The sequence below is a fragment of the Gymnodraco acuticeps genome, unplaced genomic scaffold (assembly GCF_902827175.1).
Source record: "Gymnodraco acuticeps unplaced genomic scaffold, fGymAcu1.1, whole genome shotgun sequence".
Taxonomy (NCBI): domain Eukaryota; kingdom Metazoa; phylum Chordata; class Actinopteri; order Perciformes; family Bathydraconidae; genus Gymnodraco; species Gymnodraco acuticeps.
The window spans coordinates 218,216-236,821 of NW_022990647.1; the positions used below are offsets into that span (position 1 = coordinate 218,216).

The window sequence follows — 18,606 nt, forward strand, 5'->3', positions numbered from 1 at the left end:
AAGAGGAGGATTTCAGAAGTTGAATAATGTCCTCTAGGTTTTTATCATTAATCTGATGGAATTGTGTCATGATGTCTGAATTGATGTTAAGTGGAGATGGGGACAACACATTTGCTGTTCCTGATGCAGAGGCACTGACTGCTTGTCTGATGTTCTGAATTTTGTCAGTGAAGAAGGAGGCAAAATCATTGCACGCCCTGGTGGATAGAAATTCAGAGGCTACTGACACTGGGGGGTTAGTTAGTCTGTCGACGGTAGCAAACAAGGCACGTGCGTTGTTTTTGTTTTTGGTAATGATGTCAGAGAAGAACGATTGTCGTGCGTTTTTCAATTCCAAATTATAAAGGCCAAGTCTCTCTTTATAGATTTCAAAGTGAACCTGGAGATTTGTTTTTCGCCACCTGCGTTCAGCTTTTCGACATTCTCTTTTTTCTGTTTTCACGCTCATGGCCTTTCTCCATGGAGATATTTTCTTGCCAGACACTTCCTTTACCTTAGTTGGAGCAATGGCATCTATAACATTTTTAATTTTTGAATTAAAATGATCTACTAGCTCATTTACTGAGATGTTGGCAGGGGCAAGTGTGGAAGAAAAATTCTGAGTAAACATTTCCCTAGTATTTTCAGTTAAATATCGTTTTGTGGTTACCTCTTTTTGAACATTTTTGTGAACAGAAATAGAGCTCTCAAAGAAAACACAGGAATGGTCAGAGAGTGCAACATCAGTCACCACAACCTTAGAGATATTCAGACCCTTTGAGATAATTAAGTCCAGAGTGTGCCCCTTATTGTGCGTGGGCTCCGTCACATGCTGAGTCAGTCCATAGCTATCAAGAACACAAAATAGTTCTTTAGCCGCTCACAGCGCTTTACAATTACATATTAGACATGTAAATGTCAATACTGTAGACATTACCCACAGGAGCAAATGCGGGTAGAGTGTCTTGCCCAAGGACACAACGGCCTGATGCAGTGGCGGCCGAGGCGGGTTTCGAACTGGAGTTCACCAACGCCATCAGGATACGTCCCCAGCTGACCGAGAAAGCGACGCAAGTTCTGGGCCAGGCTCTAGTCATCTCACGCCTTGACTGCAACTCCCTCATGGCTGGTCTACCTGCATGTGCCATCCGACCTCTGCAGCTTATCCAGAATGCAGCGGCTCGTCTGGTCTTCAACCTTCCTAAATTCTCCCACACCACGCCGCTCCTCCGCTCCCTTCACTGGCTTCCGATAACTGCTAGAATCCACTTCAAGACAATGGTACTTGCGTACCATGCTGCGAATGGATCTGGCCCTTCCTACATCCAGGACATGGTAAAACCGTACACCCCAGCACATGCACTCCGCATCAGCCAAACAGCTCGCTGCACCCGCACTGCGAGGGGGACCCAAGTTCCCATCAGCAAAAACACGTGGGTTTGCTATCCTGGCTGCAAAATGGTGGAATGAGCTCCATTGAAATCAGGACAGCAGAAAGCTTACACATCTTCCGGTGCAGACTGAAAACTCATCTCTTTCGACTCCACTTCGAGCAATAACATTACTAACAAAGCCCTTATATACTAATAAAGGACTGGCTTGTCTAAAGCCAGTTGAGTAGCACTTGAAACGTTTTGGCTCTATGAAACCTAATGTACTTATATGATTCTGTTTTCTTCAAGTTTGTATATTCTTGGTCGAATGCACTTTGTAAGTCGCTTTGGATAAAAGCGTCAGCCAAATGCAATGTAATGTAATTGTTTATTTAATATAATCGATGTTGAGGGTTGATGATTGAGAGCTCTAACATTGCTAAACATTTGTCTGATGTGTGCAGTTTCATTTAAGTATTAGTCCATCCCTCAGATTAATACTTTTTCGAGCAATAGACAAATCATAGATATCTCATAGCTAAGCATCAAGTCAATCACAAAGCCTTTAGTTGTTGAAACCCTCTGAGTGAAGCTGTGTAAACCATGGTTTCTCCAGTACAATGAGTGTATTAGTCATCATCAGTCTATCAATTACCTTAGATCCCTTATTCCTCACAGAATACAAATATAAAGTGGAGGATTAAGGTAAATATGCATGTGGCTTTCAGCTTGCCACATAAACCATGAAGCAAACAAAGTAGGCTATGTTCAACCCAACTGCTGAAACTAATCCTGCCACTTTCACAATACAATGAGCGAAAATAAACAATGCCACAGTTCACATAATTGAAACTACATTTTATATATTAAGGTAATCCAACTTGGAATGATAGTTAGGCTTAGTTTTAGGAAATATGCTCATTGGATTGATAAATAAACTATCACACAACTCATGGCTTCAGCCTGTCACTTATAAGGCAATCTCTTGTAAATGTTGCATAGGGATCAAACACCATCATACTGCACATCCTAATGCAATGCAAAGCTCAATAAAGGAAAGAGGATGGATCTTGAAAATACAAAGTAAATTGCCCATCTCCCCTGAGTCCATCCCTCATGTCACTGTGAGTGAGTAAGGATCAAAAGATAAGGATGGTTGTCTTTCTTTGTAATGTTCAAGACTTACTGACAGGGCCAATCATAAAGAAAGTTAAATAAAGCATATTTTAAACAAGGTTTATCCCTTTCTTTAATTTCATTGAATGTCACAGTAGTTCATCTTGTCTTAAAAACCTGCTCCGTTATTGCATGATTTATGGAAAGTCAGTCTCATTTAACTCGGCAGCCCCAGTATAATACATTTAATTCACACTAATCTATATTCATTATTTTTATTTGGTCAATGATCTGAGATGATTATTTTCTGTATTTCTTCTTGTTTAACTTTACAAGGCTGCCTTTCAGCCTCTTTCTACCCTTTCATTTGTCTAATCCTCCTGCTTTCTCATTATCGTGTGTGCACTATTTATGTGCTCATTTAATCTTAATGAATACTGAGATAGAGACCCTTCATGGGGTGCTTCCTGCAAAAGGGCACAGATTATGTGTTTATGATTGGATTACTGACTACCTGGTGCTAATGTTGAACCACAGCAAAGGCTTACCCTCTCTCTGTCAAACACACACACTCTCACCCCATATTTGTGCACGTTTGGATTTATTTGAGAATGGATTTTCTGCCACCTGATGTTTGTTTGAAATTTCAGCCGAACAACTCAGCATGATACAGAATTCGAATGTTGTTTCTTCTCTTTGCATTGCCATTTTATCCTTGACTGACTGTCGTTCCAACTGGCATTCCCATTGCAGTGTTTTGAGGGAGAAGTCCGCTTGCAGTTTATCATTATGAAACATTTATTCAGGCCATTATTACCATACTCACAGAAGCTGTGAACGAAGTTGAAAATAAAATGAGCTGACACTTTATGAGAGTGAGTCTCAATCAGCACCAAAAAACGTGTTTGTTCTGTGTGTGTGCCATTTTAAGATAACACTTATTTTACAGTCATTGCTTTACATTGCAGCAATTGTAAGGAAAAACACATATAAAGACACATAAAACATAGATTAAGTTTAAGAAGTCATTCAAACCAGTACAACAACACAGAAGTGCTTTAGTGAAGTTCTTGGAAATGCAAAGGTTTGTTGAAGTACTTGGATTAAAGGTTTATGGAATTATAAATTGTGTTTGCAACACAAGGTTTTTTTGGTATTCGTCTTGTTTAGGAGTTGCGCAATGAGAGAAATTATCTAGATTTTCAACGGCTCCGGGAGTATAGTAAGTTAAAATCTAGGTATTTTATCAAAAGCATGACCTATCTATATTAAAATGTAGGAAAGAAGGTAGTTACACTTTCCAAGGTTCATTTAGATACAAACATCCGTCATTGCATTTACTGTATTCATCTAACTTTGAAACTATGGTGTGACTATTTAAATAGATCAAATCATTAAAGTGGTTGTTTAAAACAGTTATCCAGTTCTAGCAAAAGTAGTGTTTATGCTCCATCATATTGATACCTTTGATTTTGGTGAAATCCTGATTTCTCCCCTCAGTAACATGTCGTCAGTAAAAGTAATGCCCCTTGGCTTGTCTTACTTCATAAATAAAGTTATGTCACATACCCAGCACAGAGTTGGCTGAGAAACAGCTCACAGTGCAGATGTTTTACCTTAGTGGAGGTCTAAACTCTTTCCTGTTCTTCATATCCTCGCTGGCTAAAACATATTCAATTCAGGATTTTTTTTGTCACAATATTTTAGTTGGCCAAGAATAACTGCATTAGTATTCATATTGCTTTACTTGGCCACTGACATCTGGTCTGCTATCTTTATTTGATATGTTTATGAGAAGTACAGAATTAATGGTGTTGTGCAATGGTCCTGACTGGAATTTTACATTTTAAAATCACAAAAGGTCATATGAACGCACCGTTTATCTCACACGTCTTATTGCAGTCCATATTGTTTGACATAACTTATGTCTCGGTTATTGTTATCACATGAAAAACAGAGACATCCAGTCTCTGGCTGTTAGCAGCATGCTTTGATACTTGATGTCAAATGTCATAACAAACATAAGCTGGTTTCTGTGTTGTCGACGTCAAGTCATATCTTCTCTGAACGATTTAGACCTGGAGTCATGCAAGTACACTTTGTGTGATACAGAAATGTAGCAGTGCACTTACGTACATGCCCAGCCCAGAAGGATGCACGCATCATAGAGCTTAGCTTGGAGATGACTACCACATACCGTTTCACATTTCCTGACCAATCCTCAAAGCTTTTCTCAATATAGCATCATCCTCTGGCTACAAAGTTCTACTCTATGTTACCCGAATCCCTGTAGCTCATGTGTATCTCATCTGACTTGTCTTATATCACCCTACTACAGTAATACTATTCATTGTAATTCCACCAGAACTATTCTGCTATTTTTGTTAGTTTGGATAAAAATGATTTATGTCACCCTCTTCTGTCTGTTGTCCCTTTCCCCTTCCTGACACAAGCTTATTTGTAATTAAAACACTCACGGTCAATTAGGCATATTATTGCAAAGTATGCCTCACCTGACTAGGGGGAGGTGAAAAAACAAACTTGGACAGGCATGCTCATACACATTGAGCTGTGGCTACAATCACAGTGCAGATCCTCATTATGAATCATTTATGGCCTTTTATAGCAGCAGCCAACAATCCAAGGTATTTACAAGCAGCCACACATCTACACAGCTTTTCACACACATACACACTCGCAGAGCCTGTTTTATTGCTGTCATGCAGCCTAGAGCGCCACTGCAGTGTCCAGGTGTTTTCGTGCCCCTGCAGCTGTTGACAGAAAAAAGGATTCGTCCATCAGCAGGCGGTGGTGTCCAAGCAGGACACAGCAGCCGGTCCCGGGATCAGAGGTCACATGTTTGATGAGTAGAGGTCACAACTCTGCTAAGGCCTATGACTGCCGAGGCATAAGTCACTAAGAAAAATATAAATTCTGACAGCTAGGAGGTTTTCATTTCCACTGCAAGAAAACAGGATGCACACGTTCTTTGGGAATATCTAGTATGATCTTAAATGCAGTGCTATTTGTATTTATTTCAAACACAGAGTAAACCTGAAAATATGTGTAGAAAGTATAGACATTCCATCTCCGACTGGTAAGCCAGATACCATGAAGGAACGAGCACAGCACTGACGGTTAGTGGGGATTTAAGCTGTTGAATGATTACGACCAGTTCTTGGCTGCTCCATTGCTTTCTACTGTAAATGCAGCATTTAGAGCAGTTCAAGTCAGCGATTCTGAAACCTCAACCTTTGCACTTTTGCCAGCACCTCATCATTAGTTGCAAAAGCGTATTTTTCCTCTATGTCTGCTTTCAGACAGGCAGCAAATATCAGTGGGAACTCTGCTGAATATGTTCAGAGGCAGTCAAAATGTAACAAAGTGTGAAATGAGGCCACACACACTTACACAAATATATATGTTATGTACGTACACTCGCATACAGTAACAAAATGTCAAAAATGAGCCCTTGTTGAGCAATGTTTGTTTTCCTTTTGCCCCCCTGTGTGTGATGTTTATGGATGTTAAGGCATGGAGAAGAGGAGAAGAGAGTGGAAGGTTGTTAGCAATGTAAAACAGAAAGTTAACATGCATAATTGTTCCTAAATCCTTTTCCTACAAATCTATGATAATATGCCCTGCTTGTTAGATATTCAATTATACATCTCTAAAAACAAATCTCATGTTCAGGTAAATAATTGTAAAGGCATAAGAACCAGTATTTTGTATCACACACTGTAATAGTTATTTTAAAAACACTTTTATAATATTGATACATTAAATAAAGATGCACATTCGCCACTACAAACACCCTTTGAGGTAAAGAATATAGAAATGACTACATTACAAGCAATCTTTACACTCTAATACATGTTATATTGAGCTATACAAATATATATATATCACAGGAAAGACAGAGTGCTCAACCCTAGTGCAAATGATCTGAGTCGACAAGACAAGCTGCACTTTAAACTCTACTTGTTCTATCTCACTAAGGATCAGTCTCTCGCCTCTTGGAATCATTTATTTTCTTCTGCAGCCAATCTGTACTGTCGTTGTTATAGTGAAATTATCTGGCATATACATAGAAGATGTATGGTAGATGAAGAGGGTTGTTTGTCCATGTGTGCCCCTTGAACATTTAGCAACCTCTGTTCAGGACACAAATGGCCTTCTCAAAGACAACTTGAGGTGACGTATAGACCCCAGCACACAAATCCACAAGCGCTCACACACAGTGGTGTAGTGGGGATGCTATTTTAATTAGGTGATCCCAAACAATGCCACACAAGTGCGCAGTGCTCTCACAAAACGGGCAGACAGGTCCACAGACACTACCGGTATGCTTAGTCCTACTTTGGTTACTGTACTGCAAAAAGCAGACGGCGCTGCGCTCACCACACAGACTCAAAACCATGGACACACTGGCACATAAGTTACATAAACAATGTATAGGTCTAAATTGCATCTCTACGATCATACCTTTACCTCTGGGAAAGGTGAGCTTGAGCTAGCCAGGGGAACGTTGCTAGCGCAGCTAACGTTAGTTCTAGCATTATCCACGTCTTTAGGCGGCTCTTGTGATGATGTAGTAGCCTACTAGTCTAGTAGCAGCTTCACTTGTAGCTTCGGTGCTGCTAGCCCCTTTCTTCTTGTAAATTATATATTTTTTAGAAAATAAGTCAAGTAAAAAATGTTTGCCTGCCATTATAGAGATTTCGTTAGCGTTCTTGAGGGAAAGAGCTGCCGCAAAATCAGCGGGCTGCGAGCGAGCTGACACACCCCCAGCTCGCCGCGGGGTCACGAGCGTGAATCATATTTTTTTAAGGAAATCGTTTTTATTATAATTACTGTGAAATGTATTATGTTTGTCATTATTACAACAAATACACACTTGCAACTAATAATACTGGCAATGATTTTATATTTATTAGACTATTAAAAAAAAGATCATGCTCTAAATAAATGGGGGTACGGTGTACCCCCGCGTCCAACGCCCACTGCACACATACGTGGTGCACTTGACCCTCTCTGTATCAACTATACCACAAGGACTCTCTAATCCTTGCTGAAAGCTGGTAAAACACCTGAGACACGCACACTTGCAATTAAGATTTCTCACTGCCTTGTGTTGACGTCTTCAGAAAACCGTCTGATGCAATGTCCCAATACGCACATAGCCGCGGGAAGTAGGGGTGCTGGGGGTGCTGCAGCACCCCCTGTTGGCGAGTGGTGTACATTTGAAAAACTGAGTGACCACCTAAATAAAAATGATTAAACTACATAAAATAGTTATGATTTTACTTAAAATAAAATTAGCTGTATACAGTAGCATATAATAGTCATAGTATATATTTGTATATATCAGGTGGCTTGAATTTATTTTCCAAATAAGTAAAATCCGAGTCATCTAGGTCGTAGGTCTTGTGAGAGTGACGTAATTGACGCGACACACACACTGCAGAGTGACAACTTTCTAGAATGGTGCAAAAAAGGATTTTGGATTTTTTTCTCCAACAAACAACCCAATAAAAAGAGTGGACCACCAGCTACTCCTCAGCCCACCACCTCTACAACTAAAGTAATATATATAAATGATCCATTATCTCATTACATTTGCGCATATTTTAACACATTTCAGGAACCGAAATCTGCACTTTGGATAAAGCCAGGTTCAAAATTCTCGTTTTATTTTGTAGTCATATTAGCATCAAAGGCTTTCACCGAAGGGATTTTGGATATCTCTCTTTATCACTCCATAAATCAGAAAATATTGTCAACAGCCCTAAAATATCAATTTTCGCCATGTTTCTAGGTATACAATCTTATATAATTCAGGCTATGAATGATATATGAACAAACCCTTCTGTAAAAGCCTTCATAATATTGATAGGAATATAACTAGAAGGTTTGGTGTATGTAAGTGCAACTGAAGTGGACATTTCGGACTCAGAGTAGGAGAAAAAACTCATTTTGAGAAAACGAACTTTAAAGATTGCAGTGAGGCGCTAGCTAAACCCTCCTGTTCTTTGGATGATAGCTTGCGCCTCGACGCACTCCGTGAAGGTATTTCATGTTCCGGGTCATTTGTGTTTTGTATAACCTTGCTTCGTGCAAGTGACAATTGTTGTTGTCTTCTATGTGAACGTTTTTTTTCGCCGTTCTTTTGCCATTTTGAGATTTACATTTCTAGCGGAAAGCTAACCAGGAAGTGTTTTAGCACACCACGTGATGCATCTGAACGAATCACGTTGTCAGAAATTGACACCAGCCAATGAGATTTATTTTCTTGGTTTAAGACCCTTTTGTACTTTCACGATTGGTTGCTGATACAAAGGAAATGACCATATTTGGATCCGATGACTATGAGATCATTGTGCAGGAGAGACGGAGCTTTTCCAACGATGACATTGTGCAAACAGCGATCGCGATACTTTATGTTACGTTAGAATGCTAACTTTTGGTGAATTTAGGAGAAATATACAGATGCAAATAGACAAACTATAGTAAAATGAACACTTAAATGTGTATTTTGTACGTTTTCCTTCCAAAAGCCTGAAAGAAAACACGTTATGGAATCAAAATAGCACAACATCTCAAAATTGACCAGTGCATGAAAAACGATGTTTTTGCCTGCCGTGTCTCGCCTTACACAAACAGGATGGAGCCGTTTTTTTAAACGGCTCCATCCTCACTTTTGGCAGCACCCACTGAGCAAAATGACTTCCCGCGGCTATGAATACGCACACACTTATAATGCCAGCTCGTGTTGACAAACTCTCCCCTCACAAAGTGTGACTGAAGTCAAACTCCCATGGCATCTGTGATATCTATAGAGCTGCAGTCCCTAAAGTACAGTCCTCTTTAGCTCGCATTCTCAAACAATTCAATCAAGCTGTTCTCATTCCTCTTATGAAGCAAGTGGATTGAAAATGACTTACCCTTCTAGTTTGCTTAACACGTCTTAATCATGGAGTAAAGAAAGTACCATTACTCTACTGAAAACAGACACACTAGGTGTCCATATGTTTGTCTCACTGAATGTTGGTCTTTGTTTGTGTGGGTGTGTGTAGGTGTCTGACCTTTGAGAATGACCTCCAGTTCGTCTCGTAGGATGTCAAAGGTACTGTATCTAGAGCTGGTCTCAGGGATGATGTTCTTTTTCAGCCAGCCTCCACAGGCATACTCATAGAAGTTGTCACAAGGGTTCACGTTAGCATCCATGTTCTCAATTAGGCGAGACGCTGCATGGACAGAGTGAAAAAATATGAGGAACTGGAGAAAATACGTTCTGACAGAAACTATATCATACTCAGGGGCGCACATAACTTTCTTAGTGAGCTACTCAAATGAGTAGGCTACCAGGATACAATGTTTGGTACTCAGGGCTACCCGCGCAAAGTTCTGTGTTCGGCCCTATTACGGACTCTGTTTTATATCTGCTCAGTCATCTGTCTGATTGTTTTCAGCGGTGCGTGTGACATGTAAATGAGCTGTGCGGTAGCCCTGACATAATTGGCTGCCCATTTCCTGGTCCGCCTCCTGAAGACTGTGATTGGAGCATGCCGGGCCCGACGCGCTCCAATAGCGCACAGCCGGCGCGCATCTGCTGGAGATGACTTCAAAGCCTGTGACTGTCTGATCATCACTCTGGAGGCTCTGTGATGTGGGACAGACGCCTCTCACCTCTTGTGTAGGCTACTTTATTCGTTTGGTTGACGTGTAGTGCTTTTGTGTCCTGTGTTAAAGTTGTACTGTTTAGCAGCGTGTTGAACTAGTGTTTCTGTGTTTAGTTAGGTACTGTGGTACGATTGTGTAAATAGGATCCAGGGACGCTTTGCGGTTAGCGCCCGTCGATTAGCAGCAGCTGTGTTTTTGTGCAGCCTTTTCAGTTACTTGTACCACGTTTAACGTGAGGTTTTGTTTCCCTTTTTGGGTACTACTTATTACGCTGTATAATCTGTAAAACTCTCTTTTGGAGTTCTCTTTTTGTTGATCCGTATTTGGCACTTTGTTTGTGCCAGGCTGTATGCCTTTATTATTTTGTCACCACTATTTAATTATAATAAACCCTTGTAACTATGACCAATTCCAACTGGTGTGTGTTGTTCCTAGAGAGGGGCGTAACAGCCCCTCTGTTTCGCGAACGTCGACAGGGGGGGTGTGGTATTGAACGTTGATGGGAGCGGTGGGCGCCAGTGGAGCACTCTCGTGGAACTCGCGCCAGAAGTTGTGGCACAATTCCGTTGTACACACCGACGTTAACAGCAGCCCCGTCTGTGCGCACGGCGACCGGCTATGTCGTCCAGTGATCGAAGCGCCTTCTGGAAATGCTTCACAAGTCCGCCGGTACGCAAATGCGCTTGGTGAGACAAGTGACGCATTTCAGATGTATGCCGCGCATGCGTACCTGCGTACCAGTTATGTGCACCCCTGATTATACTGCAGGTTATTTGTACAGTGTGAATTAAACTAACACAATGTATATCAAAGTCCTTGGTAGTATGACATTATGCACTAGAATGATCTTCTTATCAATTCTATTGAAAACTATAGCCGTAGGAAGAAGGCCAGATGCATTTATTGATTGATAAATATGATCTACTTTATTCCTAAGAATTAATGAGAAGATCAATAGGCCTACCACTCACATACTCACACACAAGCCATTTGCTTGTTAGCTTAGCATAAACAATGCAGTAAGAAGAAGCAGCCAACAGGTTCTGAAGTGTAGCAAAAATATAATGTATTTAGTGTAAAGTTTCTGTGTGATTACAGGAAAGCATGCTGGAATATTTTTTTAACTATCACTTTGGTGTTGCCATTCAAACAGCAAGGACTCTAGGAGGTCGCTAAAGCCTGCCACATGTCAGCTTTATAGCTGTGGATTTTGTTTGCTACAGAAACAGCTATGCGATAGCCGATTATACCTGTTTGCAATCTTCGTGCTAAGCTAAACTAAGCTAACCTTCTGCTGGATTAAATCTTTCAGTGAATGGACGAATATGAGAGTTAAATTCATGTTCGCGTCTCAAAATTAGCATGAATTTATCAAGCAGCACGTCAGATTATGGACCACCTCAATTTTAAGAAGCTTGACAAAATGTGTATTCTTCGAGAAGCAAGGAATAACATAATGCACCTAAAAGCCCCTTAAAATTGAACTGTGAATACACATTTGCAAATATAAAGCAGTATCATGGCACACATGGGATACTTTGGCACCAGTTCTGAACTTGTGTGAACTTTTTTCAGCTGCAATTAGATAACATGAGGCAGCTGAGAGATCTCTTGTGAAGTCTGTCAAATCTGACTGAATGGGGAGTTTAGTTCCCCAAAAATGCATTGTTAGAAATGGCCATCTGTTGCTGGAAACTAGAGAAAGAGTTATTATTTTATTTTTTTACTATATGAAAAAAAATTCTACTAAATTGAGAAAATAAAGTGTTCAGATTTGGACATTTTGGACACACGTTGAACACAAACATACTAATGCATTTGATTAAGTAGTTCAGTTTCTCCACTTATCTTGTATAGTTGTTCAGAGATCATCCAAAACCAATAAACCTTTGGAACATGTTTCTGTCGATAAGAACTGTTTCTGATTGTTTGATCACTTTTTTGAATACCTTCTGCATCACTCACTAAATGTTCAACATTTGATTTCCCCTCAGAGAAAAATTAAGGCCCTCAGAATGAGACCAAAGAAAACACACAAAACACACAGTGCTTACCTGACTGCGTGCAGTCAGCTGTGGTGCAGATTTCTTCTACAGAGATATGAAAAAGAAACAATTATTATGTGGCATTTTTGAAGTCATCAGTAAATACATTATATTATAACACTTTGCTTTACCTTTTAATGTATTACTTGTTATACAAACCATATATCCCTAAACAACTTAGAAGTGTTGCTTCCATTCTGTCTGGAAAATGTAAATGCTAAACTGTTAATCATATTCAGGCTGACATATACTGACACACACCTGTCATGTCTTTATATATTAACACTGCTTGATTTGCTATAAGCAATGACAATAATGTGAACACATGTTCACACACAGGTACATACATAGATAGAGTCATTAAACTCTCGAATTCTCCTGACAGAGAAGTGTAAACCTTTATCAAACACGAGATTGCTGAAGATAATAATAGCAAAACACACACGTGATCCGTAGTCCTTGGACTTATTAGTGAATAACAAATCCTAATGTTATGGAAGAGTGACTTTAGGTCAGTAGTAGTTAAATACATTTGATATCCAAGTCAATATATTAATGATTAAAAAACATGGGGTACTCATATTGTAGGCTTGATCTGAATGAAGCAGGATTGATTATAAATAAATATAGTTGTGTGGGGTTTTCTGTTTGATTTCCCTTTGTCCATTATAAATAATCGGTTACACCATTCTTAATCAACACAAAAGTCTGAACTGTAAAATATAACAATGCTTTGAAGGTGCATATTGTTGTGTAAAAAGTCATTAGACCACAAAGGAAACTCTAAAAAGGACATTTGCACGCTGCATTCATCTTTCTGGCACAGTGGTTGTACTTTTGCACTTTGATTTAAAAGCACACAACTCGAGCGTCTTCTATTCACCTGAACAAAGTACTGCTCTTAAATCATAGTCCTTCACGCTTAACATTCAACTCCAGCTGGAAGTGACAGTGAGTGCATGTGCACAGCTTCTAAAGTCCTGAAAAATGCACTCAATATTGAGGTGAAAAAAACTAGTAAAACAAAGAATGTCCTATCAGCTGAACATCTTATCAACCTGAGTCTGTTATCCCCACTTAAGTTTTCATATAAGTATATTTCACTCTCACTCTTTACTCCTTATTCAGCACTCACCAGTCTTCTGTGCTGCAAAAAGGATAATGAGGGCGACGATGACGATGAAGAGCAAGGAGACAATAGTAATGAGGCCGACCTCAAGGGAGGTCCAGCGAGGCTTCTTAGCCAGCTTGGGGGGGTTTGTCTCTGTCATTCTCAGGTCTCCTCCTTTAGCTGCCGGCTGTATCAACTCACCTGAGGAGAGGGAGAAAAACAAAGCAAAAATAAATGAGTCAACAAATGTAATGCCATTCATCAAAGAAACATGGCAAACATTTGCTGGTGCAGCTTCCTTAATTAGAGAATGTGCTGTTTCTCTGAGTTTGTCCTTTTAAACTGAGTAGTTTCCTGTTGGTATTTTTGTAGGTACAGTAGGACAAAACAATGTAATCTTGGGCTTTGTGAAATTTTTTTACAATTTTGCCATTTTATTTAATGATTAATGAACTGGTAGAAATATAAAGGGATATATTTATTGATAATGAAAATAAGCATTAGTTGCAGCCGTAAACAGAAGAAAACAAGGAGAGTCACATGCATTATATTTGGAAAAGAATATATATTTTTCAAATGTGAACTAAAAATGAACTAAAGAATCTAAGACTTGTCATGAAAACATGTATTTTCAATTGTATCAGCATCATTTAAAAATCCAATTCCCAAAATCAATTCATCATTGAACCATCAAGCAAACATTCCAAACATTTGCTGTTTGCAAATTCTCAAGATTGAAGATGTTATTACTTTGGCAACTTACTACTTTCAATCAAAATATAAAGATATGTCAACAGTGTTAATGCAAACAGAATGTCTTCAGAATTATTAAGCGCAAGCTAAAGAAAAACAATACAATGATTGAGAGAAAGATAAAACACCCCTGAGAGTCATAAGAAAACTTAAGAGAATAAAAGACAAACCATAATATTGTATTTTTAACCAGTCTCGAAGAGAAAGGTGAGAACAATGGAAGTTCTTATATCGAGTAGCAGTTTGCTCGAAAAAAAAAAAAAAGAAGAAACACACCTCTGAAGAGTAGAAACCAAGAGAGACCTTTCCTCTGCTACTCACTGTTGTTTTCCTCTCTGGGGCCAAGTGAGAACTTCACAAAGCTTGTGTAACGACCAGTTAAGTCTATCTCTGAAGGCAATTCATCCTTAATCCCTCACCGAAGGCGCACACGCATGGACACGCACTCACACACACACATCCACAGCCATGCTCTCACACACACTTTTACAAGCTGGTGTCATGAGGCATCTGTGCAGATGGGTGGGTCTCTCTTTGGGCGTGCTGAGATGAGAGCGACACACAAATAAAGGACAAAGTCTCTTAGCTTCCTTTGAGCAAGAAGAAAGCCACATACACACCGACTATATGAATATAATAACAACAGTTCTGCTGAACCTCCAAATCCCCTATCATTCTGTTTCATGACCAAACAATAGCCCAAAGTAAAGAACACTCCCCCAGTTACAGTCATTATCCGGGCTGGTAATGCTGTATTACACCAACCACAGCTCCCAACAGGCTGCTTTCCCAACTCCACACTAACCCGACAGCATGCAGGACTTCACTCTGGGTCAAAAGATTTACTTTAGGACATGGTGGCCGTGCATGTAATAGATATTTTTCTTTTTGAAGTGTTTGGGTTTGAAGCATGCAATTCAACAACAGGGATAAGGACAACTGACAATATGGGCAGAAAATGAGTGATTGAAGGCTGAAAACAGTAGAGGAGACAGTAGAAGGACACTAGTTAAAGTGTTAATCAGAACTTCCTGTCAACCTGACTCTGACTGGCTGAGGGAGGGGGCAGGAACTTTGTGTCAACTTTTTGTTCTTCTTTTCTTTGTTGTCCGAGCAAACACATCACAGTGACAGCCGTCCCACAACTCTAATAAAACCATGCATGCGTGTCAGCATTGGAGAAGTTGCATATTCATTTGCTCTAATCCTGACAGGTGGCATGCCAAGAAATGAAAATGCCTGTCAAATGTCTTGGAAATAGGGACATAAAGCCGGAGTGAAGGAATGTACAAAAATGAGCGAGAGAAAGGGAGGGGGCGTAAAAACAGAGAGGGACACTGAGAGGTCCTAAATCATGTTTGAGTGAGCCGAGGCACGTTAGGTATGAATCTTAAGGAGCACGTACCTGCACTTATGTATCACTCACCCATAATGATAACTGCTGTGTGTCTTTATATGCCTTGGTAGGATATAGGAATTGCACCTGTTTGAAGTCAGGTCATTCTCATTCCCTCTCAAAATTGCTTCTGGATGGATAAAGGAGTGTCTTAGTGTAGTATGTGCATGGCAATGATGCCTTTAAGGATGTTTGCTCTGTTAGGGATAAACACCTACTGTATGTGTGTGAGTTATTTTTAAGGTGAGCTGCCATTTCTGCTGCTGGAGTTACTGCTCTTGTTGCAGGAAGCAGTCATTGACTTTACTTTACGCATTGTGGCTCTGTTTTTTTCCTGAATGGTTTGAAAGCTCTTTATCGTGTCTGTCAAGATTTATCTGAAACATAAACAGTCCCTAGTGAGACCTTGCTAACCTCTTCAAAATTAAACCCATAATTCACTGACACGCCCTGCGTGTCTGCACACACACAAGTAAACCAAGACTTGCACAAAGTCTTTTTTTAACAACCTACATTTGTGAAAGCTATGAACATGTCATGTACCTAATTTGAGGTTGAATAATACAGGAATGTGGCCTACTTTAATTTACAATAACACCTTCTCTGTTTCGGCACAGGGTTGCACACAGGAAGCCAAAAGGTGCTTTGATTTTGCTGAAATGAAGTTCCAACTAGTTTTTCTGATAGCAGTTTAATCTATTAACCATTACTCAATTGGAAAAAACCTTTTTGAGGCATAGTAAGGAATATAGCACCGCACTTAAAACACCATTAGTACACTTACAGCCCATATGCAATGAACCAAAACCACAAAGTAAGTTTAGGATTTTCAGGAGCTTAAGACATTAATTAAAGTGTGTTTTCTGATAGGACCTCATGCAACTGAACACATATTCAGCACACACAGTGAGCAGGACCAAGTTAAATGCATGCCAGGTCCTCATCTCCTGTTGCACGTCGGGAATTCTGAGGGGGGTGGCATGATCAACTGGTGCATGCTGCCCCGTGTCACCCAGCCGGCACACGGGCACACGCAAATATAATGTAATCACGCGCACACATGCACGCAGAGGGAGACGCACACAGATGGCACATCGTTATAATACGCGCTCTGGATGCGTGAGCGACTTACCAGATGTGTCGGGAAATTTTCGGTCGATGATATATATTGGCATCACATCCGTTGATCCATTAAATCCACAAAGGGTGCGCGAAGAGCTGATCTGTTACACACTACCTATTTGCTTCACCCTGGATTTCAACAAGGCGCAAACCGATCCTGCTTGTCTCTTCTTCTTCTTCTTCCTTTGGCTTTCTATTCTAGGAGTGCACATTCACACAAAAACACACGCGCTCACGCAAAGACTCTTCACTATACAACTACCTACTATACTGTACCTCATCTACCCAGAGAGGATCGCTGTATTCAAATGACCCATCAGATTCTTGCGCGGGCGCAATTGTTCAAGTGTGTGATCCACAGGGGGGGAGATCCCATATTTATACAGCCTGTGACATACAGTATAGTGAGGCAGTGAAGCAGCTCTATGAAGTTCCTCCAAGTCGTTGCCTCCTCCGTCAGGGCGGACCCTTTCAGAGGCACTTGCTGTCAGTGGCACCTAAATAGCTCCAGCGCAGGTTCAGGTGAATACAGTAAGTAAGAGAAGTGATGTGTTGTAGGGTTTATTTTTATTGCATTAATAGAGCTTTTAATCAAAAGCACTTTGTAAGCAAGTGATAATAGCAACAACAAAAAAACAGGTTCTAGTGAATGTATAGCTTCACTTATTCAGAATGGCTAATGGTTAGTTTCAGACAGAGTCAATACATGGTTTATTTGTATTTTGTCTTCTGATAAACAAGACATTCACACATCTTCAATTCACCATTGTTTTAAACTGCAGTCAGACCACTTCAATGTTTGCTAAATGTTGTCAAATACCACAGTGGTTGAACCAACAATGTTCTTGGGCCTTCCATGCTAAATGTAAGAGGTTCTCTCCAGCACCTTTGACTGTACACTAAAAACCTGGTAGCTCTGCGATCTTCATTACCACAAGTGGTTCGTGAACAAAGTATACATTTTTGTGTTTTATTGTGACATGGCTCACTATCGAGCCCCATAAAAAAAACTTTTACTTTGAGCCGTCTACTGTGTTTTAGAGCTGTTATGTTACATATGGCCTTTTGATCTGATGTAGAATAGCAAAGATCATTGAAGGGTCAGCAGCGATTAACTATGCAAACACATTAGGGTTTTGGGTTTAAAAGTGAAAACTACATTAAAGTGAGAGAAAAAAACGATGACTACATCACTGCAGAGAAAAAATGTGTCATTGTTATCAGTGGCTTGTCAGAGTCATGCGGTCTGTCAAGCAGGGGTTAATGATGGTCACTCAAACCTTTAAATGCTGAATATTCCCCATTGGGATTTTTGCCTTAATTAGCTATTACAGCTGAAGACAGATAGGAAAAGGGAGGACACTATGCACATATAGATACAATAGAGACTTTTTAATGTCTCTATTGTATTTATTTTAACTTATCTAACTGCATCCAAGCCATCTCATGTGGCCTTTAGACTTTATCTCTGCATTTGATTTCCTTACTGCTCTTATGTCAATGTACACAGAAATTAAAGATAAATGCTTGTATATCCCTGTTTTAGTGTCACCCCATCATACCATCCATATGTAATTGCTTCTGATAAAGTAAAGCCAGATTCTCTTACAAGGACTGTCTAACTATAACTCTGATGCTGAACCGACAGCAAGTTTCACAGCAGCTGCCTGTCGATGCATTGAAAAGATGTTCACATTTGCCGACAGTGCAACCTCTGTGATCATATTTTCCATCTTTTTGTTGTTCTGCTCTCCAAATAAAACCCCTTGCCCCTTCTCTCTTGTCCATTTGAGCTCCTTTCCCTGTCAGTAAACCCAGCATGTAATGGACTCCAGGAGAGGATTGGATTTTAATTGCACTGTGCTCAGGGGGACACAGGTATTAAACTGACTTGTGTTGCAAAACATATATACAGTACAAACACGGATACACAGAGACACATGCAGTCTGCATTACTATTTTGGTATTGTATTTCTCAATGAAACCGAGTGCCAAACCCACAGATTACGCATCAAGTAGCAGCATGCA

The 18,606-nt window shown here is 40.0% G+C and overlaps 1 protein-coding gene across 5 annotated transcripts in view; it reads right to left on the reverse strand.

The window, feature by feature from the left end:
• The window catches only part of LOC117554801 (neprilysin-like), a 33,854-nt gene extending 16,865 nt beyond the window's left edge, over nt 1–16,989 (reverse strand). Inside the window, exons 1-4 of one of the 5 annotated variants that reach the window (XM_034229325.1) lie at nt 16,589–16,989; nt 13,332–13,508; nt 12,206–12,241; nt 9,554–9,715 (exon numbers count right to left, since the gene is read on the reverse strand). In XM_034229325.1, coding sequence (XP_034085216.1) covers nt 9,554–9,715; nt 12,206–12,241; nt 13,332–13,508; nt 16,589–16,631 — 418 coding nt within the window. In that variant the 5' untranslated portion in view covers nt 16,632–16,989. Of the gene's footprint in view, nt 1–9,553; nt 9,716–12,205; nt 12,242–13,331; nt 13,509–14,230; nt 14,250–14,336; nt 14,522–16,588 lie in introns of those variants that run through there. The other 4 variants (XM_034229329.1, XM_034229327.1, XM_034229326.1 and 1 more) reach the window with 4 other exon arrangements.
• Between the last annotated feature and the right edge of the window lie 1,617 nt (nt 16,990–18,606).